At 42.7% G+C, this 25,582-nt stretch overlaps 1 protein-coding gene across 2 annotated transcripts in view; it reads right to left on the reverse strand.

The window, feature by feature from the left end:
• Positions 1-25,582, reverse strand: part of DNAH7 (dynein axonemal heavy chain 7) — a 1,167,586-nt gene that overhangs the window by 149,070 nt on the left and 992,934 nt on the right. For both annotated transcript variants that reach the window (XM_069615701.1, XM_069615700.1), the window contains 2 exons: positions 23,908-24,060; positions 20,897-21,074 (listed from right to left, as the gene is read on the reverse strand). In XM_069615701.1, coding sequence (XP_069471802.1) covers positions 20,897-21,074; positions 23,908-24,060 — 331 coding nt within the window. The remainder of the gene's footprint in view (positions 1-20,896; positions 21,075-23,907; positions 24,061-25,582) is intronic.

Below are 25,582 nucleotides of genomic sequence, written 5' to 3' on the forward strand. Positions count from 1 at the left end.
TTGAAAACAGCCGTCCAAAAACCGTACATCCACACTTGGCAGAGGTTGCCAATCTAAAAACCCAAAAAAATAGTGAGCTTTGGAATTTAAGAGGCAGCTCTTCTAGCCTAGTAAACCTTAAAAGAGAAAAAAACGTTATTGTTGCTGGTTTCAAGTCAAAGTTGAAGTTGCTGCGCTATGCTGCCTACAACCTTGTCAATCAACAGATGATTGAAATGCTCTGTAAAAAAACCACGAGGGATCTATGGTCTATCCTACGAAATCCCTTGGGTAAGGTGGACAATCGCATGGTGGCTACCATATCTGGCCCTGAATGGAGGACATTCTTCCTGCAGAAATATAGCCTGCCGGATCTACATAGAAGGCTGGAGTCCCTTAATTTACAGTTGAAGTTTTCCTCGGTTTGTCCATGGGAAATCAAGGACATCATATGGGCAATCTCACAATTGAAATTTTCAAAAGCGGCTGGACCCGATGGGTTGCAGCGCTGGGTATTTAAGGATGACCCACAGTTTTGGGCCAGGTATTTGCTCTCTTGCTACCAGCTAATATACCAAACTGGGAAAATTCCTCCCTCCTGGCTTATGGCAACTGTAATACCAATTCACAAAAAGGGTGCCTTAAATGACCCACTAAATTTCAGGCCAATAGCCCTAATTGATATCTCTGCAAAAATGTTTGCACGGCTGGTCTTGTGCGAATTGGAGTCCCGTGTTAATGCCGCCAATATTCTTTCAAAAGCCCAGGTTGGTTTTCGCAGAGCTATGGGCACGCAGCTTAATGCGTCAATTTGTGCACATTTATTGTCAGCATCACGCGCTCAGCCAAATGGTACGATCTATATGGCATCTTTAGATCTATAAGCAGCGTTTGATAGCGTACTACGCAACCGCCTTTGGCAGAAGATGCTGTTTTATGGTATCCCTCCTGAGCTGGTGGCGATAATAGCGGCTCTTCATCAAAACACCTCTTATAGGGTGCGCATCAACTCAGAGGGTCTGTTATCTGTTAGCATCCCAACGAGAATTGGTGTGAAGCAGGGTTGCAATTTGGCTGCGGTGCTTTTTAATCTATACCTGGCCGATATCGAGCAAATATGGGAGGGAACAAATACATTCCCCGTAACCCGTCTTCATTGGTTGGCATTCGCCGATGATGTCATTCTATGTGATAAAGTACCCTTCGAGCTCCAAAATAAACTAAACATTTTTCATGAGTACTGTATTCAGAATAACTTGACTATGAACTCAGCTAAATCTCATATAATAGCTTTTTCTCCTAAGAAGAAAAATCGGAGATTCAAGTATGTTGTAAATTCACATCCAATTATGATGAGGGAAGAAATCACGTATTTGGGGTACTATATATCAAATGGTAAGTCTATCGGCAAGTGGCGACTAGTGTTGGACACTAAGCTCAACCATTTGGCTGCCCAGATGGGGATTATCTTTTCCAGGTACCGTAGATACTCGCTATTGCCCCTGCTTCACTATTATACCATGAAAGTAGAACCTGCGTTACTTTACACCCTGGATGCTTGCTTGGAAAATCTGGGTCCTTTATTAAATCTCCTCCAAGGCAAGATTTGGAAAAGGGTCTTAGGTCTCCCTGGCTACTTGCCTAATCCAATTCTTTTACACGAATTGGGACTCTATCCCCTGGCAGACAAACATGACTGGCGTATGCTAAACTCATTTATTAAAATGATCTCGCCTCCAGTTAATTCCTTGTATGAGGACTTCGGTTTAATGTTAAATGAAAATCATCCGGCATCTGTGGTCGAATTTAAGTCACATATGTCGACGATTTTGAGATCCCTGAACATGACGCAACAGGACCTAATTGATTCTCCGCAGAAAGTTAAGGCAAGATTTTTAGGAACGCATGGGCTTGTAATGCTGATTTAATCTCAGGTTATTCTTCATTTCACACCTATGCAAAATTCAAGCAGGCTATTTTGCCCCGTTTGCCCTACCTATTGTGTTTTCCTGACCAACATGCTAGAAGAACATACATGAGATTTCGCCTGGATCTTATCCACAAGGGATCTCGTATTGGTAATTGGACAGGATACAAAGATTTGGGGCAGTGGGACTGCTGTCGGTTTTGTTCCACGGCTGGGCAGTGTGAAACTCTGGAACATTTGCTTATGTACTGTACTCGCTTTGATCATCAAAGGATCTGCTGTTTGGGATCTTTTTTTTGTCTCGAACTCGAGGATTGAGCGCCAGTTGGTTTAGCTGCGCTGCATGTGGGGCCAGTCTAATTCCATCATGCTAGCAATAGTGAGACTTGTGACTATGATTGAGAATGACCTCTTGCTATTAAACAAATCGATGTATATTATGAAGGCCACAGATGCCATACTTGCACATCAATAGTATGCACATCAACAAATGTACCACAACTGGCATTATGAAGGTTTATTATTATAAAAGGAGAGGTATTCTTTCGGTCTTTATTGATGTGCACTGGCGGCTTCTTTTTGAAATCCAGATTGGGCACTTTCTCAAATTGCTGAGCGAACAATTTTAAATGTAATGAGTCATTTTTGTGAAAGAAAAAAAAAAGAAAAAGAAAACAGAGAGAAAAATCTGAAATGAAACTCGCTTTTATTGTATCATGCGTTGGACGAATTGTAAATTTTATATTTGTTGATTTGTAAGTTTTTATGTATAATTGGACCTATAGTTTGACCTATAGTTTGTATTGTACACAACAGTATTTTATGATCTATTATGAATGATGTGATGCTATTTTAGTGACAACAAAGGTGTCAATTAATTTTTGTTACCAAAATCACATAATTAAAAAAAAGAAATAGGTATATTTGTCAGGATGACTTCACCTGCTGCTTCAACAACTTTATTTCTACTAAAGGTTGCCATGAGGACATTCTCCTTTGCCTCATAGGATTTTACTTCATTTGTACCACTGAAGTCTTGCATCCACTGACCATCATATATACCAACACAGCTTCAGTACTTTATGTACCTACTACAGTTTCAGTCTCAAGACATATTCTGACAAGATTCACTTTAAGGTACTTCAACCCCTTCAAATAGGCAAGGCACTCTTCCTCCGAATATCTCTCTTCAAAAGGGCAGCCTCTTTGCCTCTCTTGTCTGTTTGCCCCAATAACCTAAGTTTGCCTTTAGGACCCACTTCTCTTCTCTAATAGTCTTTGGCAATACGGGTTGGGCCAACTTCAAATAATCTTTAGGAGCAGCAAGGTTTCCCTTCCCCATCTTTGCCTTCACCTCTCTGCCAACTGTTAGACAAAGTAATTACACAGAAGCCTTGGAGGCACTCTCTTGGATTCAGGTAATGCTTCCACACTTGTATTTTAGGCAAGGTTGAACAAACTTCTATTAGACTCACAGTATGGGTTATATTGTCTTCTGGCATTGAAAAAGGCTGCTTTCAGTCTTAATAGGGGAATACTCTTGCCTTGGCTTGGGCAATGCATGCCCTCTCTTCAGCTGCAGATACAATGTTTAACCACTTAACTTCTTTTATAAGTAATGATTCTTTGTGTGAATAACGTGGTAGAATTCAGTCTTCCTTTGAAAAGCACAAATAGGCACACGTGATCACTTCTTAAAGTCGTAGTTCGGTCAGAAATTGTATTGGCTCAATCTATGAGGCATGGATTTTAGAGCATACATCGATCGTGCTTAAAAATAATTCAAATGCAACTTACCTGAGTTTTTCTCACTTTAACACATGTAAAATGTCCTCGCAGCAGTAATTCAGATCAGCCGCCCCAAACGCTGACATCACTAAACGCTCAAGCCCCATTTCACAACCCCAATGCGCGTCCCATGCCAACATCCTCTGTGCGCAATCTATTGACGTGTCTCCATGGAAATGCCAAGATGCCTTGTTCCTCGATAAGTGTAAATAAAACCTTTCTGATACACAACGTTGGAGTTTATTTTTCCTTCGTGCCAGTGTATTTCATTTTGAGCTTCCCTGACTAGTTTCTTCTCTTTTCAGCTATCTGCCAAGTTGGGCACACTGAGAACAGGTACTACCTAAAACGAATTAACTCAGTTGTTGCTTTTCATTTCTTATATTATGGTCAAATGTTTTTACCAAACCATATTTAAACATGTGTCCTTGTGAACTTTTAAAGTTTGAGCCTATTAATCTTGTCTTTTAACAATGTGTTTTTGTAACATGGCTGTTTCTTTGCTTGTCTTTCTTTAACATTCACTGTTAATGGGAAATGTTTTTTATATAGTGTATACAAACAAAAACGTTTTAACTTACCTCACTTTGGATTTTGAGCTTCTTCACTATTCAGGAACTATGGCAACAATTCAGCCCTACCTGTACGAGCCCGATATTCAGAAGAGGAAATTCATGAAAGAGAAAAAACTTGAGATGATGTGGAATCAGATGAAAGTCTTGAGGATCAATCAATGGAGCCTGTACTCAGTCGCATGGAACACATTTCCACCTGGTGTACCTACCATCGTTGTGAGCTTATGCCTACTCTGGTGGAGAACTACTGTTGCAGGAAAAACTGTAGCTGCTTGGCCTACATTGCAGTAGAAGACACACCACCTTTATGTGTTACAGAGCTGCATGTCTTCAGGCCAGCCTGACTTACACAATCTATGTTGCGAATGATGATGGTCCTTATGCACAAACTTCGAGCTACAGTTTGCCCTTGTAATCCAAGTAATGAGTAAGTTCACAATATATATGTTGTGTGTTTGACGACCGAGACGGCTGACATAAGTGTTTACCCTACATCAATATAACTTCGATGGATCACTGAGGAAGTCATTTTTCTGTAAATTGAATAGATTATTCATTCTAATCTGAAACCACAGTGATCATCTTTAGATTTATAGTCTGAACAATTATGTTTCTTTCACTTCGAAGTATCTCCCAAACTGTTTTTGCTGGAGTGTGCGTTCACATTTCAAATTGATCCCTACTTAAAATCACAAGTTTTGTCAGTACTTCGCACAAAAAAGTACTCTTTAATGCATAACGTGCCTTTACATGGTGGATTCATGGAAGACTGGGATTTCGCATTTGATGAGAAATACCTTCCTGTGTGGTTCGAGCCATTCGTGATAAATTCCCCAGTGACCATGGACAATACTGTGGATTTATAAAGACGGTGGGCCTCATCACGACTTGGGCTATATTCCCGGCTGTAATACCGCTGACTGTAATAGCCCTAGCACCGACCGGCCCGGTGGTATTACCACCGGATCAGGGATTGGGCCTTAACGGTAAATCCCCATTCCTGATTGGGTCCATTGGATCCGATGGGGAATTTTCGGCGCTAATACTGCAGGCTAATATAGCCGGCTGTAATACCGCCGAAAACAGGGATTTTCACCTCCAGAAAAAAGCTGGAGGTAAAACAGCCGATTTAGCGCCCAACTCGTGATAGGGCTAGCCCTTAAATGCGGCGGTAATACCATTACCACCGCATTTAAGGGCTGCAGCCCAAAACGTGATGAGGCCCAGTACCTCGACCCCAGCAGTATAATTTGTAGTGTCATTACTGTTGTGTACTGGGTACACGTATTACGCATGCGCGAGATTCACGGAGCTCGCGCATGCGCTGTAGGTGAATAAAGGCGTTGCCCCGGCAGTTCGAGCCGGAGATCGGAGCCATAGCACGTCTCCGGCGTGTGTTCTTCGAACGCCTGAATGAGTGTGCCTGTTGCGTGCTGGGTGACTCGCGGGGGGCCCGCGAGCATACAAAACTGGCGACGAGGATGGGATGTGAACCGCTACTTCGTTCCGACAACATTGCAGGAACGGAGTACAGCTCCGCAGTCGCGGACCCGCTCGAGATAGCCGGCGGCCATTTTGAGCGCTCGAGTGAGAACATCACACGCAGTGGTTGCGGCCCGTTTCGGGTGCTCGTGCGCCATCTGTTAGTCATCAGCAGCTAAAAATAATTTTTGGACACTTCACAGCCCAGCTGGAGCAGGGCTGTGATAGACAAAGCGACAAAAGACAACAAAGAAGATTTGTGTCACAGCTGGGAGCCGGATCACCCATTTTCAGCCAAGACTTTACTGTGAGTACCCAGGGAGATGGGTGATGAGACAGATGACGAGGGTGCCACCGCTCCAGTACCACGCAGAATGCGCACCACCCTAGCGCCCATGCCTGAATTCGACACTACAGGCCCCCCATCAAAACTCGGCCCCAAATGGCTCACATGGGTCAAAAGACTGGAAATGATGTTCAGGGCCTCGGGGGAAACAGCAGATGAGGCAAAAATTGCCATCATGATGTACTCGGCAGGCACGGAGGTCCAGAAGATATACGACTCCCTTGACATTCCACTGGCGACATATGACGCAATCAAGCAAGCGCTAAGGGATCATTTCCTACCATTAGCGAATGTCGATTTTGACAGATTCGTTATGGGGGCTGAAAAACAACGCAGCGACGAATCACTAGACCAGTTTTGTGCCCGTCTGAGACACCTTGCGAGCTCCTGCGGGTGGGCCAATGAAGAGGAAATGGTCCGAACCGGGACTAACCCTCCGGCAAATCCTAGACATGGGGAGGGCGCATGAACTGGCGGAGGCCAGAGGGTCGAAGATGGACGCAGCCACTCATCCCAAATGTGAGGAAGAGGCACTCGCTGTCAGGCGTTTTACGCCGGGAAAGGCCAGATGGACACCAAAACCGGAGGAAAAGACAACAAGATCGGGCTCCCCTCAGTCGTGCTCATACTGTGGGTACGATCTCCCTCACAGGGGTGAGTGCCCAGCTAAGTCAAGGACATGTGGCAGATGTGGGGTCCCCGGACACTATGCCAGGATGTGCAGGGCCACTGTGCCCGTGGCGGCCAAAAGGGGGCCGGAGAGGTTCGTGAGGAGTGGTGCCCGCACTGTGAAGGGTATATATTCTCTGGAACAGGAGATACAGGATATGAACATCGCCGAGGAAGAAGAAGAAGAAGAAGGAGAAATATTCTGTATCTCCAGCATAGCAAGTGGCCCCGGAACTCGACGAAAACCTACATGCACTGTGAACATTGGGGAAGTTCCCACCCCGGTCCTCATCGACACGGGAGCATCGGTATGTGTGCTCGCGGATAGACACTACAATGCACTTGCGGGCCCGCCAGCACTTTCGCCGTCTAGAGCCCAAATATATGCGTTTGGCGAAGATACCCCTCTACCCATCCAAGGAGTATTCATAGCCCCAGTATCCCATGGCAGGAGCAGCATCAAGGCTAGGTTTTTCGTTACCAGCGTGAGCCCGCATTCATTGCTGAGTTGCGCAGCTTCGGAAGCACTCACCCTAGTGCAATTCACATTCGCAGTATACCAGTCGGATCTGAACAGTTTGTTGGCACGTTTTGAGAAACTCTTCAAAGGGATAGGGAAGCTAAAGGCTGAACCTGTACGGCTCCATATCGATAAGTCAGTCAGACCAACGGCACTAAAACATCGTCGTATTCCTTTTCACTTGAGGGCCCAGGTTGAAGAGGAACTACAACTCCTAATAGAACGAGACATTATCGAGAAAGTGGAAGGGCCGACGCCTTGGGTTTCCCCGATTGTTGTTGCCCCAAAGCCCAAGCAGCCGGGGGCTGTACGCATTTGCGTCGATATGAGACTACCCAATGTGGCTATAAAAAGAGAGCGTCATATCACACCAACTCTGGACGACATCGTTGGCGAGCTTCAAGGAGCCAAATTCTTTTCGAAATTGGACTTAAGATCAGGGTACCACCAGCTGGAGCTCCACCCAGAGTCCAGATATATCACGACCTTTACCAATGAAGGACTGTACCAATATAAGAGGCTCAGTTTCGGAATATCCTCCGCGGCGGAGGTCTTTCAAAATTCCATCAAGGGGGCGCTGTCAGGGTTGAAAGGGGTCATAAATATGTCGGATGACATTCTTGTATTCGCCAGGTCGGAGGCGGAGCACATCAAGCGCCTAGAGGACACTTTTCGCAGACTGCACAGCCTTGGGTTAACACTGCACCAGGAAAAGTGCGAGTTCATGAGGGACAGTTTAGAGTTTTTTGGATTCATCTTTCACGCGGGGGGTATATCACCCGATCCGAAGAAAGTGAAGGACATTCGGGAGGCATCATCACCCACGTCCCCGGCGGAAGTTTCACAGCTTTTTAGGCATGGTGACATATTGCGGACGCTTTATTCGTGACTTGGCCTCCATCTCTGAACCGTTAAGAGCTCTCACGAGGAAGGAAGTGGCATGGGCGTGGACTGGAAAAGAGCAGAGAGCGTTCACGGCCATCAAAGAAGCTCTGTCTGAACTAGACACCATGGCGTACTTTAACCCGGCCCGGGAGTCTGAGATAGTGGTGGATGCCAGTCCCGTGGGACTAGGGGCAGTCCTTTTGCAGGCAGATCAGCAGGGAGCGATGAGGCCCATCGCGTATGCCAGTAAGGCACTGACCAGCACCAAGAGGAGGTATTCCCAAATTGAACGTGAAGCCCTCGCCATATTATGGGGCTGTAAACACTTCAGGTTATACATACTAGGGAAACCGGTTGTAGTGGTGACGGATCACAAACCACTACTGCCCATTCTAGCTGGTGCCTCATCCAAGCCACCACCAAGAATAGAAAGGTGGATGTTATCCCTCATGGAATACGGGGTAAAACTGGTATACCGCCCAGGGACCCAAAACCCCGCTGACTACTTGTCTCGACATCCCGGCTCTGGACAGTCAGGGGATACCACGGAAGTTGCAAGCTGTGCGGACACCATTCACTTGGTTGTCAAGTCGGCGCTTCCCATCGCCCTATCGAGAGAAGAGATTGCCAACGAGTCCAACTCTGATGAGGCATTTCTGAGAGCGAAGGAGGCAGTGGCCTCAGGAGCATGGAAGGACCTTCTCATGAACAATGCCAGGAGAAATGTGGAGGTGCAAAAGGACCTGCAGGCATTGTGGAGTGCACGACACAAATTGTCTGTGACGACCGATGGATTACTACTGAGAGGACACAGGATCGTCATTCCCAGATCCCTCACAGCAAAGGTCCTTCAACTGGCTCACAATGGGCATCAGGGGATGACCAGAATGAAGGCACGCCTCAGGCTCAAGGTCTGGTTCCCGGATTTAGAGAAGAGGGTTGAAGAATTTGTGAGGACATGCATCCCATGCCAGGCCACCAGCCCAGCGGAAAGAGGTCCACCAGTACAATCCATGGCAAGAAGTGAACTACCCTGGGGGACAGTCCATGCCGACTTCGGCTCCACCGGTCGGGGTCTGTACTTCCTGGTTGTGACTGACCAGTGGTCCCGTTATCCCGAAGTGGAACTGGTCGAATCCACGGCCAGCGATCACACAACCATAGCGATGGACAAGATTTTCGCCACCCATGGTTTCCCCGTGGAATTGTGTTCGGACAATGGGGCACCTTTCCAGGGGCAGGTGTTTGCCTGATATTGTGAAGAAAGGGGAATAAAACACCGCAAAGTCACCCCGTTATGGCCAAGGGCCAACGGCGAGGTAGAGCGCTTCATGCGCACCTTAAACAAGATATTTCGCATATCCGAAAATGGAGGGGAAGACCTCCGAAGGAACCTGTTTGAATTTCTCCGAGAGTATCGTAAAATTCCGCACCGATCCACAGGAATTGCCCCGGCGGAAGCGCTCTTCAAAAGGATACCGCGAGGGCTCATACCTGAGTCCGAAGGGCGGGAACCAGGTGTGATAGACAATGAGCAGGTGCAGTCGGACAGAGTGTCCAGGAATGAGAGAGAGACGGTACGGAGAAGGCTCCCCGAGAGGCAGATAGCATTGGGTGATACCGTATTAGTACGAAATAGAAGGTCGGAGGGCAAGTTATCGACAACCTATGAGACTCAACCGCTGGGTGTAACACATGTGAAGGGTACCATGGTCACAGCAGCCAATGCCAGAGGTACTATCACACGGAATGTATCATTCTTCAAGCGTATCAAGACAGCAGAAGATGATGCGGCGGCGGACCAAGCTCCGGAACAAGAGAGGAAGGCAGAGCACGAAGAGTGCCCTCCAATGGCAGATATGCAGACGGCGGAGGTCCCGGAGGAGACTGCGCCACGATACCCGAGCTGGGCAGGACGAAGGCTGCCCCAGAGGTTCAGAGACTTCATCATGGACCCAGCCCCCTAGAAAGGACATTTTGCTGTTCCAGTTCCTGACGACAAGCAAGTTCTGTTTTGATGTTTTCTTGTTCAAATGTTTGTTTCTGGGGGAAGAGGAGGAGTGTTGTGTACTGGGTACACGTATTACGCATGCGCGAGACTCACGGAGCTCGCGCATGCGCTGTAGGTGAATAAAGGCAGTGCCCCGGCAGTTCGAGCCGGAGACCGGAGCCATCGCACGTCTCCGGCGTGTGTTCTTCGAACGCCTGAATGAGTGTGCCTGTTGCGTGCTGGTTGACTTGCTGGGGGCCCGCGAGCATACAAAAATTACCATCCACTTTACCAATCTAAATAAAAAAATGGCTTAATCTGAACAGTTGTTAGAAATCGACAACACATCCAAACATCTAAGAGTAACGTAAAAGATTGATGTCCTTTAACAGGTTTACTGGCCCATCGCGCTGCCCTCATCCACATCCATCCCCCCTATGCTATCACTGGCTGTTCACACCTGTGGGCGTGTGCTCGCAAGGGGGCTGCAAGGATCGGAACGCTCAAGGTGCTGAATACCATGTACACCACAAAGGGTTCTTTTGCATGAGCACCCTTATCCACATGGCCAACCCAGACCCGGTGTCTCCAGACTCCCCTTTGAAGACCCCGTCCCTGCAATCAACATATGTCTGTGTCCTTTGACTGTGTTCCACTCATCAGACTCCACTCATCCACATCGATCCCCCCCTCCACTATCAACAGCTGTTCACACCTGTGGGTGTGAACTCGCAAGGGGGCTGGGAGGATGGGAACGCTCAAGGTGTCGAATATCATGTACACTACAAAGGTATTTTATTTGTATGGGGGCACTTATCCACATAGCCACCCCAGACCCAGTGTTTCCAGACTCCCTTTTGAAGACTCCGTTCCAACAATCAACTTGACTGTGTTCCACTTTTATCGCGCTCCCCTCATCCACATCTATCTCCCTTCTGCTATCAATGGCTGTTGGCACCTTTGGGTGAGGTCAACGCGGCTGCACCGGCGGGACTGATGAGGTCAAACATAGTCCTAGAGACCTGGTGGGTGTGAACGAAAATTTCAGACATTAACATAAACACCCACTTCTGTAATCCTTTATAAACACTGTTGGAGTTAACAAAGAAACATCTGTGAGATCGACAACGGATATCGCCAGCTCTCCACTTTTTACCTTGCTTGCTGAGTTCTGCTCATCTGTTCTTCTAAGTTAGTGAACATTTACTATTTGTTTGTTTTTGTTTTGTTTGTTTATTCATTTATATTGCGCGCCAGACCCGAAGGTATGAGGGCGCAGGAGCAGCAAGGTTATTCTCAGCTTAGTTACAGTGCTGTACATTAATTTACAGTGTGTACATAGGTAAGTTACGATGGATACAGTGAAATACAGTTTACGGTTATACATATTTACAAGATTTACAAGAGCGAAGTCAGTTATTGGTCATTGTTCTTTAGCCACTGAATGTAATTACGTCTAAAGTGCATGTTGTTGTTTTCTGTAGTGTCACGTTCTCTGTTAGGCCACTTTCTATTGCTTTATACTCAATGTACACCCAAGTCTATACCATTATCAACCGTCCTACGCATTTTTATCTCTGTAATTAGCACATAACATTACAGAGTATTGTTTCCAAATGTAATCTTTCATAGTGCATGTTTTCAATGCACGTTTGCTTTAGGTGGCATTTTTTATAAAGTAAATGTTTTTTATTATTAAAGGAATATGATGTTTGATTTACTCACTGGGATACTTTTTAAATTGTAATATTTATTTATATTTCTTTAACAGATCATAGGGACAATCCAGAAATGCCTTCTTGTATCCTTTTGGTTTGCACTTATAACAGCCATGCTAAAAGTCAGAGTACAGTTCTGCATGTATTTCCAAAGGATTTAAATTTAATAAGAAAATGGCTCTTGAACTGTGGATTTCCACTGTACGAAATTGAAAGGATGTATTGGATGATGTGAGGGGCAATCGATTCTGCATCTGCACATGCACTTCTCAGAAGATATGCACAAACAATCACAGTACAATAAAGAGCACTGCCCTAGACTCCTTCGCAAATTACTTTCCAATGCAGTTCCAACTGAATTTCAGCACACGCTGACCCAGGTGAGTAGTGGACGTTGAATTTTTAAATGTATTTTACCATTTTCTAAATTTGCATGTATAATATGTCTTATAAATGAGCATTCAATATATTGAAATAGTCTGTGAACAGGTAACATAATGAATAGCTTTCAGTTTTTGGGGAATATTTCCATTTATATTTTACTACACAAGTTTCCTTTGTGACACAATGTACTGTGTTTTGAACATTTTGAACTTTAGATTATTTTGTGTATCTCTACTTTAGAGATACTCAACTAGTTCCGTGCAATGGGAGCCTTTCCAAACACACACTCACATTGCGTCCTTTAAAAATAGGTCCTTTTTAAAAATTACCATGTCTGTCTTTACTTAGACCGCACTGATGGAATTACAGACCGTTTCCATCGACGACACCACAGACACGTCCAACATCCTAATAGTGAGGCCAAGCAACTTGGACACAAACTTTTTTTTAATCGTTTTTGATGTAGTCTAAATTATAATACTAATGTCCATTTTCAATTGAACAATGGTATGAATATATACATCGATGAAAGGACAGTCAACAGCAACCTCACTTACCTTTCTAGTAATTCTTTTTAGAATATTCCTTCAGATGCAACTATACAAAATATGTATTTGTTCAAGTTCAATTTAAAACATATGGATTATTGTTATGCATAATAGTAGCTTTTGATACAAACTGGCGTGTAGGCTTCTTTGTCAATATCAACCAGCTTTTACATGTCATTTTGTTTTATGTTGCATCTTTATTATTACAATTACTGTTACATAGGCAGAGCCTGGAACTTCAACAATGTACTATTTTTCTACTGCAACCGGTCTGGAGTATGAGGTATGAGAAGTGATAATTTATTGATTTATTCTAATAGTTATTGAATAAGAATATCTTCTTTAAGATAACTTATTTTTCTGATAATATGCAATACTGTCAGCAAATTGCAAAGCATTCGATCGACAACCTTGCTATATTTATCGCAGAAAGACATGCAACAATGAAAGTAAACCTTTAGAAAAATGTACTTTGTCACTGAATAACATAGACCCTTTCATTGTATGAATGGTGTATGTTTTTGTTTATAAACTTTAGCTGCTTAGCGAAAAATTGAATAGTTGAAACAAAATAACATTACAGCGCATTAAAGGGGCCACAATGTAATCAATAGTTATCAGCTACAGTTTTAAAATATATCTTTTTAAAATGTTACATGTACACAGTGTTAGACTTTACGTCAATACTGATTTTCAAATTTTAATCATATGATTAACTGTATCTTTTTACATAGTTTAACCAATATTGTAAGGACGACAATCATCAAATCATCTTTCTCAAGATGTACTTTGAGAGAGCAATGATTTTACATTAAATTGTTGAACAATTTAATCAATGTTCTTTGAATTTGTTATGTACAAGGAATGTACGACTGAATCGGCCAAAATTGAAGAGATACATGGACAAGAGGTATACATGAGATATTGTAAAATATCAGTTATCATCCATTTTAACTGTGATGTATTATTTAATATGTTCTAACTGTTTCCATAGCAACATTTTGTTATATATGTATATATGATTCTTTGAGTGTAAGAGCACATTTCAAGGTTTATACAATTGCAAGATAATGTTTTTCAGCTTGGTCTTCAAAACCAGTTTGACTGTTTAATGGAAAATTCAGGAAAAAAAGGGTACATAAGAGAACGTTTTTTTTTTTTTAAATAAGTTGTTTATCAGTTATTTCATTGATATTACATTTTCATGTTCTAATTCATATATTATGTATGGGTGCTATAAATTGAGCATTTTTTGCTTCTCTTTGATTAGAGGTGTACTAAGAAGAGGAGCATAACGACTCAGACAACTACACAAACTAATGATGTTGCTTGCCACACAGTTGTCACTTGGGATCAGCTACATTTTGAGGCTCAGCATGGTCCTAGCAAGATTCAGTGCCATGATGCAGATGTCCTGTGGCCGGGATTTGAACTGAATGTCAGCAGCGACCCATGGAAAGTAACCCTGGATCATAGTTACAACACACAACATAACCCAGAAGAAACAGACAACACAGAAGAGGTTTCAGAACTGCTTTACAGAACTGCTCACACAATCCACCCCCTCTAACAAAATGCTATCTAAAAAACAGACAATGTTTCCCCTATACAGGTGGACAAATGGGAAAAATCACACACAAATAACTGAAGCATCCTCGCTACTGATTGACAATCGTGCTGGTCATGTGGACTTCACTCTTCCTAGTGTTGACGACTTGTCCACCACCATGGAATCGCAAACCAATATACTTCTGGACGATTGGCCATTAAAGGAAACAAAATGCATTGTATTCAACTGCTGCCTAATCGAGATTATGAAAATGATTTAATATGATAAGAACTTGCATAGGAGGATTTGTGGGGAGCCATTGGTGTAGTGTACTCAGAGTCAACGGCACCATCCTGAAGATCAAGGGTAGCTGTGTACACAACCATAACTAATTTTCATGGTCTGATCAACCTTTACTTGGAAAATTGTCTGCTGGAAAATTACTTTGTTCATCTGCTTTCTTGTTTACCGGATCAACGTACAGTACAATTTCAAGTTTTTCTAACTTTGTGGGACTCGAGTTCCTTTCAAAAACCCAGTACTACAAATATCAGAAGAATTTCTTGTTCCCCTGCTATTAGCCAGGCACGAACACTCGAACAGATGTCAATGGACAATGCTTTCACTGGCAAAAGACTCTGGATTGCTGGTGATGGGCAGTTTGACAGTACAGGTTTTTCTGCTAAATACTGCACTTACAGCTTCCAAGACATGGAAACCAAAGAAAATAGTGATTTCAGTCATTGTGCAAGTATCTGAATGTACATCTTCTGTTGCCATGGAAAAATACTGTTTCATCAAATCCATTAAACTTCTGCATTCTGAAGGAATGCAAATAGACCTGATAGCCAATGACAGGCATGTTTCAATAGCCAAGGCCATGCAAGAGCAGTTCCCAGACATTAAGCATCAATATGATGTATGGCATGTTGCAAAATCAATTTCGAAAATAATTACAGCTGCTGGAAAAAAGGCTACAGAAAACATTTTAAATTAATCACAGTCTATCAAAAACCATTGTTGGTTTATCAAAAACCTGTGATGTATCTGTAGATGTTCTGCCTGAAAAATGGCGTTCATTGATGCACCATTGTTCTAAGATAGACTCTTGGAAGAAAACAAACATTTCCATGAATGTGCACATGGACCACTGAGCAAGGAGCAGGAGCGTAAGAAAAGGTGGTTGGTTCCAGGACCCCTCCTCACACTGCACTTGAGAAGACTGTGCACAACAAAATGCTTTCAAGAGACATGAGGGGACTCTCTGAATTCAGTCACACTGGAGATCTGGAGGTCTTCCATAATATATGCCTAAAGTACAGGCCTAAATGGTTGCATTTTGGCACAGGCAGTATGGAGGCCTGAACAAGACTGGCTGTACTTTCACACAATGAGAACGTTGGAAGGGAACAAGCAAAAACAGCAGGGATTTCTGGGATGCCTCGTTACAACAAGGAGTTTACAAAAAGAAGCAAACAGTGGGTGGCAAAGCCAATCTTCCAGCAGATGGATTTTCAATTTGTGAAAGATCTGACATTGAATGTGCTGGCCATGCAAATGCATGCAATTGATCCAGATTTTATTTCCAGGGCCCAGTCTGTCACGGAACTTTGCAAAAGAGGTTTGACCTACACAATATTTAATTGTTGAAAGGTTGAGTTCAAGATTCAAATGATGTGTGGCTCTCTTCATAATGTTTAACAAAGCCAGTTTCAAGCTTTTGCACAGTGTTTGGAAACTCTTTTCATTGTACAATAAATGGAATAGTATGTCACTTGAGATGTAATTTTTGAATAATTTATTTTTACTTAATTATTATTTGTGAGGTAATGTCCCTAGATAGGCCTCCTTGATTTGTGTATTCATTACCATCAATATAATTGATTTATATTAGAACAATAAATGTCAGTCTGATTATTTTAAGTATCTAACTCAAATCAAATCACGGCTTCACCCAGATGGACGATTTTTCCATGCCAGTGAACAATTTCTCCTGCATGAACTCCCATTGAATGTAGACCTGCAATTACTATCACAACTGGAGACACTAGAGCACTTCAGTGGGGTTAATAACAACCTCATTGGTGACTCCTGAAACTTGACCAGGCCCCATTCAACCATACCATGAGATTCTGACTACCTCTCCACCCACTGCCACCCCACCGGTGGGGGCACTGTATACTGGAGTCCATCACTCACCCACTCAACGCCAGGGACTACGAAGATGCTCTGACGAAGGCGAGCAGAAATACAAATTTCTCACCGAAATATGCCAGATCACGGAACTCTCGGAATCTATCGAGACAACCCTGCAAAAGATCTTTTTTTGATGCTACCAACATGTTGGACGACCCAAACCTAGCTAAATGGAGTCCACAACACTGATGTCTTTGCATTAAGCAGACTCTAACCTAGGCAAACAAACTTTTGAATATAGACATCTCAAAATCAGGAGAATTACATTCAGTGTCAACCACAGATTAAGTTGTTTACCTATGTATTTGTTTACTAAATTCACAGAAACTATTTCCTATCACTATTTTTTTTGTGTTACACTTAGTGGAAACTATTTCTATGCAATACTATGATTTTATTCAAAACATTGTGCTAAATAATCCCTCTATGGAAACCATTATGCTGTATTTATACATTAACTGTTGATCTATAATTTTCTTGTTATATGTTGCAAACCTTACATACCCTATTTGTTTTTTTTTTGCTTTCTTTTTTTGGCCAAAATAAATAATGGTCTTTCTTTTACCTCTTTGAACTAATGAATTTCATCATGGTATCAGTTCTTTAGAACACCATACCTGGAGTACTCCAAGGGATATCTGGCAGCGATCCCCATACCCATGAATTCTAATTCATAAATAAGTTATTATGAATGAGGTCCCACGGTGGAACTGATATTTGTAAATGCTAGTATCTCACCTCAGTCACCAGTGGAAGTAGGGGTTCACCCCTTGTATGTAAATATACATGTGCTGTAGGCTACATGGTTTATGTTGTGCCACATGAATGTTCAATTTGACCTACATAATAGACAGTGTATGTCTTAATTGTAACTTACATTGATAGTTAATATAAATATGTACTGTGTATATACAATTATAAATTAGGTACTGAAATATATTTTTGCATTCCCGATTTTACATAGTTATATTGTACCAATGTGCTCCTGTTATGGGTACAATTTACTGGTCGAAGGCTTCTTCAACCGTAATTGGACAATAATCAACAACGCATCTGTGATAACCATCATCTGGGATGATCGCCAAGAAAACCAATCTCTCCTTTAGCAGTTGCAGTGATATGGAGCAACATGGCAGCCTAAAGGTTCAGAAAACGCGCAGGTGTGAAAGTGTTGCATTTGAAATTTAAACCACTAATTTCTTCTCTGTAATGGAACGACATGTACCTCGATCAGAAATCGGTGATGGAAGATAATAACTTTCTGTGAAGAATGCAAAGACTGGGATTAATTGACAGATGAACAGAATAAGATCACTGTTCACAGTTAAACAGAAAATTTGAACCATGCAATGTTTGGTAGTTATAATCTCTATTGGAAAAAGTTACCTATGTTTTCGTGGACTTAATTACCTCTTTTCAGCATTATGTCAAAAGTAAAAGTACTTGTTATGCTCCCCACTATTGCTGCTTTCTTCAAAATAAGCTATTTTTTATCATTTTGCATCTGTAGTGGATGTGTGTGTTTATGCTCCTGGTTCTGCGTTAGAGAACGCTATGATGTTAGTGATGAAAGGGTACTTTTGGCTACGCTGCCCGCTAACGTCATTAAAATAGGTGGAGCTCATTGTGAGCGTCTAGTGATGTCAGCGGTAGGGGTGGATGATCGGAATGAGTTCCATGAGGGCACTTGAACTTAGGGTGATGGATCAAAGGATAAGATTAGCACAGGATAGCGGTACCCGACCTGTCGTTTTTGCATGTGCTAAAGTGAGAAAAACTTGGGTAAGTTGCATTGGAAATTCTTTTAGGAACGATCGATGCATGCTCTAAAATACATGCCTGATCAATTGGGCCAATACAATTTCTGACCGAACTACCCTTTTAATTAATACATTTTGAAAGGTTAAACTTCTTCAACAAGTAATGATTGTTCGCGTGAACAAAGTTTAAATGTTAATAGATGACTCTTCGCAATGTTTGTTCTGCTTCATAAGAGACACAAGACCACTTCTTCATAAGTTTTAAGGTTTAACAGTGGCTTTCAGCAGCGTTTGCATGAGTAAAGGAGATATTTCTGATCACACACGAGTGCTACTGTCCATTGTACCCTTGTTAGGAACTCAACTAATAACTTTGGCTTGCTTCTGCTTCTATGCAAGTGAACATTAAGCTAGATACTGTTGCTGGCACTGCTTGTGCAATGAATCGGAACACCAGGTTTGACTCACCAGCTTCTGTGTTCCTCTTTTCCATGTGTTGTACAACTTCTACTGCTTCTGGCTCACTTGGGAACCACACCCTTCCTGTCTGAAGGTGTCTCTGGCCTGGCCACTCGATTAAGGAGCCCCACTTGCTCCTGAGACACACGACTTGACAACAGCTTCTCGCCTCGGTCTCTGACACGTCTTCTGTATGGCAACCACTGCAATCAGGCTCACATGGGGAAAGGCAGCCTTCCTGCATGCCTTCTGCTGCGCAGCCTCTGCACCTCAGAGTTTGGGGGAACACGACTCTCTCAGAACAAGCAGGTGAAATCTGCTTAATCCGCGTTACGATGTCCCTCTGGTTTGCCCACTTATGCTTGGTTTTCCAACACTGTGCCTTCTTCGGTCTGCCTCTGCTACTACTGCACACACTATAGTCACAGTTCCAGTTCCTTCTAATTGCCTGCATCTGAGGGGGGCTTTTATGCCTCCCACGTTCCTTCAGGTGTGGGCTGTTAGGCTTAATTGACTGACTACGGCTACAGCATAATTCTTCAGTCCTCTTCCTCATCCCAGTACCTATGGGATTATGGGACTTGTAGTCTTCAACAACAAAGTTGGTTCTTTTAAATAACATCTTCATTTTAAGGGTAGATGTATTTCCTTTAGAATGATTAAAAGAGGAACCTTTTGAATGTGTTGTGACAGAGGAAGGCAATCTACTTAAAGTAATAGTTCTAGATTCCTTTACAATCTGCCTTTTGGAGTAAGGAGGGGTTTTACCATGAAATACCTTGAAAGATTATTCTATTATTAAGGCTTGTTCAGGTTTTATGGTAGTTGTGCCCAGAGCCACAGATTTTATATGTGGTTCAGATACCTCATAATGGCAATAAGCCAGCTCCTGCTTTGACAATCTTGAGAAGGTTTCCCTTTCAAAGAACAAATACTGCATCATCTCCCACAGGATCACCTCACCAGCCTGGGTCCTGTCTCCTCACAGGTGATTCTCCCGCAGTACACCACCCCCAAGGTCAGGATCAGGAAGCGTCTGCCTTTCCCAGGCCACTTTAGGCAGGGTCTCAGTGAGGGATCGGTAGGATTCTTCACAGATGTACCCTACTGCACCATGGCCGGTCTAAGCATATTCCACATAACTTGCTGGATTGCCTCCTGCAGATATGCATACTCTGTTGTGCTAATTTATGTACTGTTTTTTCTGGACATGTGTCTATGAAAATGTCTTATATTTTGTTAAATTGGTTTGCTAAGTGTTTTGTTTTGTAAGCCAACTTTATTTAACACAGTGTTTGCACAGTTTAGCTCTTCAAAGAAAATCTTCTGAATTTGGTGTAAACGAAAGATGGAATGGGGAAGGATGGCATCTACTGCAAAACTGAAAACTAACTGGGAAATGTGGGGTCACATCCTGGATTTCCCACTTGGGCATATTAAGTGATCCTGGGAAAATCATTTCACTGTGCATAATTTTCATTATCTGGTTAAATGGGCATGTGTTACAAGTAATTCTGTTAAGTGTGCACAATACAAAACACCAGGTTTAGTACATTATTGTTCTATATGTAATGTTAATGGCCATGTTTAGAGAACACGCAACAGGCTAAATGGTGGTAAAATGTAAACAACTGGGGCTGTTCTGTTGTGCCTGAAAGTATTTAGGGGCAGTTCTGCTTGAGCTGTACTCAAGTTTGCTTACTTATTTTTAGCTCACAAATACAGATCAGGATATGTAACCAGAGCACTGGGAACATTAAATGTTCATGAAGAGTTTGGATGTTTTGTTTTCATGAAGCTTAAAACAAATGCATAGCTTATCTGGGCTCTCTCCGAGGTGGGTACTTTCCACCCTTTGTTTTGCAGCAGGAGAGATAAAGCAGAAGCAAAAAAAGCAGACTCTGGCTGTGAGAGGTGGGCAAAGGATTGGGCACAAGAGGAGGGTAGTTGGCTTCCACCAATAACGCCTAAGGCAGAATGCTGTGCTTTGTTGGACAAAATCCCTCTACAAGCAGTTGGCCACTCACTCTTCAGCCAAAACTACAAAGAACACATTTCTTTTCATGCAGTAGCATCAAAGTGCTTTTCCCCCCCAGAACCTACGCAAACACATCTTCTTACCGTCTTCAGGTGCCTGTTTATATTCTTTGTCATCAAGCACTTCATAGTCAAACCCAAGAAGGTCTATGGGGATGGTGAATTTCCTGGCATAGTTTTGCTGTGCACCAGTTAAGAAAGCCTGGGTGAAAAAGAAGCCTGAAATCCAAAATACTGGTGGGATTCCAACATCATACCAATCCTGCAATAGAGGAGAGAAGGTATCATAATTATGAGTATTACCAAGAATTGCAATGATTTCAGTCACTTCCTATGTAGATTGATTGATTATACGTGAACAATCCTTCTCTATATAGTATTGTTCCGCTTATTGTTTCGCTAGAGGTTATCCACTATACAGACATATTCTGTAATAAATGGTACAAGATTTAAAATAAAGAGTAGATAAAACATGGCTCCTTTTACCTAAATATGAGAAACATATGCAACATCCTTGTCAATGATATACAATCATACACAATACAGTTTTGAGGCATAACAAAAGTGCTTCATTAATAATCTTTTATAATGCGCTTAATACTGGAGACCAGTCTCTAAGCGTGGGATGGGGATTGAAACCTGTATTGCTCTGTGTTGTCTTAGCGCATTGCCCCAGAGAGATCCTCCTGTCCCAACCTATTAAACATGCTTTCATTATAACAACATTAACCCTAACAATCAACATTCAGTTTAAATGGTTTGTAAGATCTTAACATTGCAAAATCCTCCTAGAGTCTGTAAGCGGATAACAAATGAACGATCAATCTTTGCAAGTAGAAATAATTGTACGTGCAATTGCTTCATGCATTGTATCTGACAAGCTCACTGAAAAGATTAATACATTTTAACACAGGGATACAGACCATATGAGAGAGACCACTTAAAAGATAGATCAAAGCTTAAACTTTCTTCCTTATTTGTAAAGTTTTGGTAGCATAAAATCACTTTCGGTTTCCAAGCAGAAGTGTGCATGCAAACCGAAAATGATCACCTGATCGACATCGTTGAGAGATCCACTTCTGTCTTGAGGTTTTATACCTGACTCTTAAAGCCGTTGCTACTTTTACATGCACACAGTTGTAAACATCTGCAGAGTTAACTTCCCAGGGAGTTCAAATACTGCTGTGTGGACACCCAATTCAGGTTAGTTATTGGTGATTTACATGGCGCCAACTGCGGACATAGCCAAGGGAAGGGGGGATTGACAGAGGTTCTTTCTCAGGCCTCTGAAGCGATCATGTCAGTAAAGTGCCAGGGACAAGCAGCAGGCAAAGTGTGAAGGAGCAACTAGGTAGGCAGGAAATGAGGCTAGGTGCAGGGCGCCAAAGACAAGAGGACAAGTGCATCAACATCTCGGGTACACAAGAGCAAAGGAAAAAGAAAGTCAAGCTTAACACAATGTCCTAGATATTAGGGACAAGGGCAAAGATAAGACGAGAAGAGACAGAGGGTGGAAGAAGGGTGTGTAGCATGAGGAGGGTATTTAAAGACCATAAGAGAGGGTGGTCAGAAAGGAAGAAAAGGGCAGGAACAAGCCAAGCAGGAGACACAGAGGCCGGTTTTAAATTAAGAACTCAAAGCATAGGTTGCTCCAGTATTTGCATAGAGGACACTTTTATCACATAGTCTATGCACATACCCAAAACAATTCAAAACTTTGGCCATCCTTTTGTTGTTGCTTCCACAGAGGAACTTTACTCGTTAGTCAATCATTCAATACCTTTGGTAAAACTAAACCATAAAAGTCATATGCTGCAGGTGTGTGTAGATATCATAAAACCACAGTCACTGCTCTATAGTTGAAGTTACATGCCTAAATGTGAGTGGGAGCAGGAGAAGGGAAGAGAGAGGTGAGGCAACTGGAACATCTGGGAGGGGGAGAGAAAATGGCGGGCAGGAGCAAGCAGTGGTATGCTTGTTTGGAGCACAGGCTTAAATCATGCGATTCAGTCCATGTTCTCAGTAACCTGATTGGTTGCCACACCTGCCCAGGTGCTAATATTAGTCTATCCATCTAATACCAAATAAAGGAAGTAGTTCTGGTACAAATTTACAAATATTGATCTTCAGAAATGTCCACTCCTTGCTAAAAGAACATATTCAACATGAGCGGCCGATGCCACTATTCATGGCATGACCGGACAACTTGAACATCATCTAGAGGATCATCCACTCAAACATTGAAGTGTACAAAGCCAGGCAGCCAGGTTGCCCTGCAACATGAAAAGAAAATCACAGAAATACCCTCTTAAAAGACCTCCACTTGCTGGCAGAGTAAAGGAAACAATTCAAAATCCTATGCACCAAACACTTGGAACCTCCTAACAAAGGCCCAAATTGCCAGGAGACGTTTACTCTCAATTACAATCCACCAGGAAACCAGAGTTTTCTCACCTTCCTTATGTACTGGCCAAGCAACGTTCACTCTTTTAAACATGTGAACAGGGTCAAAGACATATAGAGCCACCCTTGGATGGTGCAGCCTAATCACAAGCTCTCTGGGAAAGATTTCTATTGCTACCATACGGCGCACGCTCAGATACATGACAACTCTGGGTAAAGTTGTCAGCCCCATCCATATACCACACTCAAGCTGACTCAATTCATCACCTGTACATCTTTCCACACATTTTATTACATGTGGACGATTTGTATCACACATTGCTAACATGATTGGATTTATAATAAGATGCTCTGAAGTGGCTTCGAGGAACAATGCTTAATCTAGTGCAAAACAAATAGGACAAATAGCCAGGTAAACATTGAGAGTACAATTTGAAACTACGTGATAATGGTGTGCTCACATGGACGCCAACCAGCAAACAAGCTATTAATAAGGTAGTTCTTATTGTGGGCCGCTCATGTCCCTGAAACATATCCTATGCAGTGGTTTCCAATAGTATTTCCACAATCCAAAGCCTATTGCTAAAAATAATATTGGCAACAGTCTTAATAGTTTACATGTATATGGGTTTTTGTATTTTGAATCTGAAAGATTACAGTCCAGTAAAGATGCTTTTATAGAGTGGTATTACCTGCAAGAATTTTAATCGTGTGAGAAAATCATTCACGTAACTCCCAAGTGGTTTGAGACTGGGATAAGACTTCTTCATCCACATTCCTGGTATTTTGCCTTTAAGAATGCTGTTCACAACTTCTTCCAATTCAGCAGACATGACCACCAATCCCTACAAGGCATATTAGTTTTGCAGGGGTAGGGTAGAGAAAGAGAAAAACATTATCAATATGCAACCTGGACTGTTATATTAACTGTTTTACTCTAGTCATGAATATATGAAAATACTTATTTTCTTTTCAAGTTTTTAAATCAAAAAATCAAAATGGCGGACAGAAAATAAAATGGGACCTGTATACTGTATGGCAACTTCAGTCCATTCCATGGTTAAAAAAAATATTGTCATACTTTTTAAATAGTCACACCAAGATATGCAGTGCCCGTGGTAGCAGCCTTGTGAAAAATGTGAATGGAAAGTCTATATACATTAGGAAAGCGTTGGTTGTGCTGGATACTTTGTACAGTCTTTCTTTGAATTACCTAGATCTTTGTTCATACTCTTGCTCTCCAGTGGGTGGCATACTAGGGTACAGATGGCACCATCCACCTGTCGCCAATAAATGATATTTAATGCCTCAGTTACATTTGGGCCCGATAGGGCTCAATGGGAATGGGGAGGATGCCAACAACGGGCCCGTTAATGACGGGCTCGATGTTAGTATCCTGGTCTGCTAGCGGGTTCCGCGAAGGATGCCTGGTCTGACCAGGCATTCTCTAGCGGGACCCGCTGCAGTCCTCGTAATAGGGTGGCCCGGAATGAATGGTGCCAGGCCCTTACCGGCACTGTTCATTCCGTGGCCGCCTGGGTTGTAATGAGGCCTTATCTGTGCTTGAGAGCATTGCCGAAGAGCCCCATTGTCCCAGCTTCCCTTCTCAGGACTCACTGGAAGTTTGTGGCATTCTCCGGTCCTCGCGCGGTAAACCTGAAGCAGTGCTCCTGCATCCTGTTCCCACTTCACAGGCTCACCGTTTTTGCCTAGCAGCTTCCACATCCTACGTGGCTCCTGCTCTGTGTCAGGGCTGGGGGCTGGAATAGGCCTGTAATGAGTCACAGGATAGGAGGTTGTTCCTTTAAGAGTTGGTTTTCTAAGTTAAGTTAAGATGGAGGAATGCTGAGCTTATCTGATTGGCTGGGGGGATCAGTGGTTTGGGTACTTGTTTAGTGTGCAGGATTCAATAACTGCCTTTCATTCCCCAGAAACTCAGAGCTAGGTTGTGTGTTAATTTAAGGCCTTATCCAGAGAACAGAGAAAGCTTCAGAAGTCAGAAATCAACAGTAGCCGAGGAAATTGTTTCCTGAAGACTGCAGGTGGGAGTGTTACTTTTTGTTTACAACTAAATCAGAGGAAGTAATATAATCTCACTAGTAGTTCAAAGTTAATTTAAAAGTATAAGAAACAATCTATATTTAAAAGAAGTTTAAGCTGAGAAGTTTGTGGTCAGCAGCTACAGCTTTAATCTACTGTAAATATGTTGGCAAGACATTGAATTCGTATGAAACGTTTAATGCGTGTGTTTTTGAAGCGCGTGAATTGTCGAGCCGTAGCGAGCGCGAGGCTACGTTTTTTTGGCAGCGCGAGAGAAAAGCGCATGTTTTTTAAGTGCGCGTGCTTCATCTGAAGTTGAGCGCGAGT

Source organism: Ambystoma mexicanum, chromosome 9 (assembly GCF_040938575.1).
Source record: "Ambystoma mexicanum isolate Mex_15411 chromosome 9, UKY_AmexF1_1, whole genome shotgun sequence".
Lineage (NCBI taxonomy): Eukaryota > Metazoa > Chordata > Amphibia > Caudata > Ambystomatidae > Ambystoma > Ambystoma mexicanum.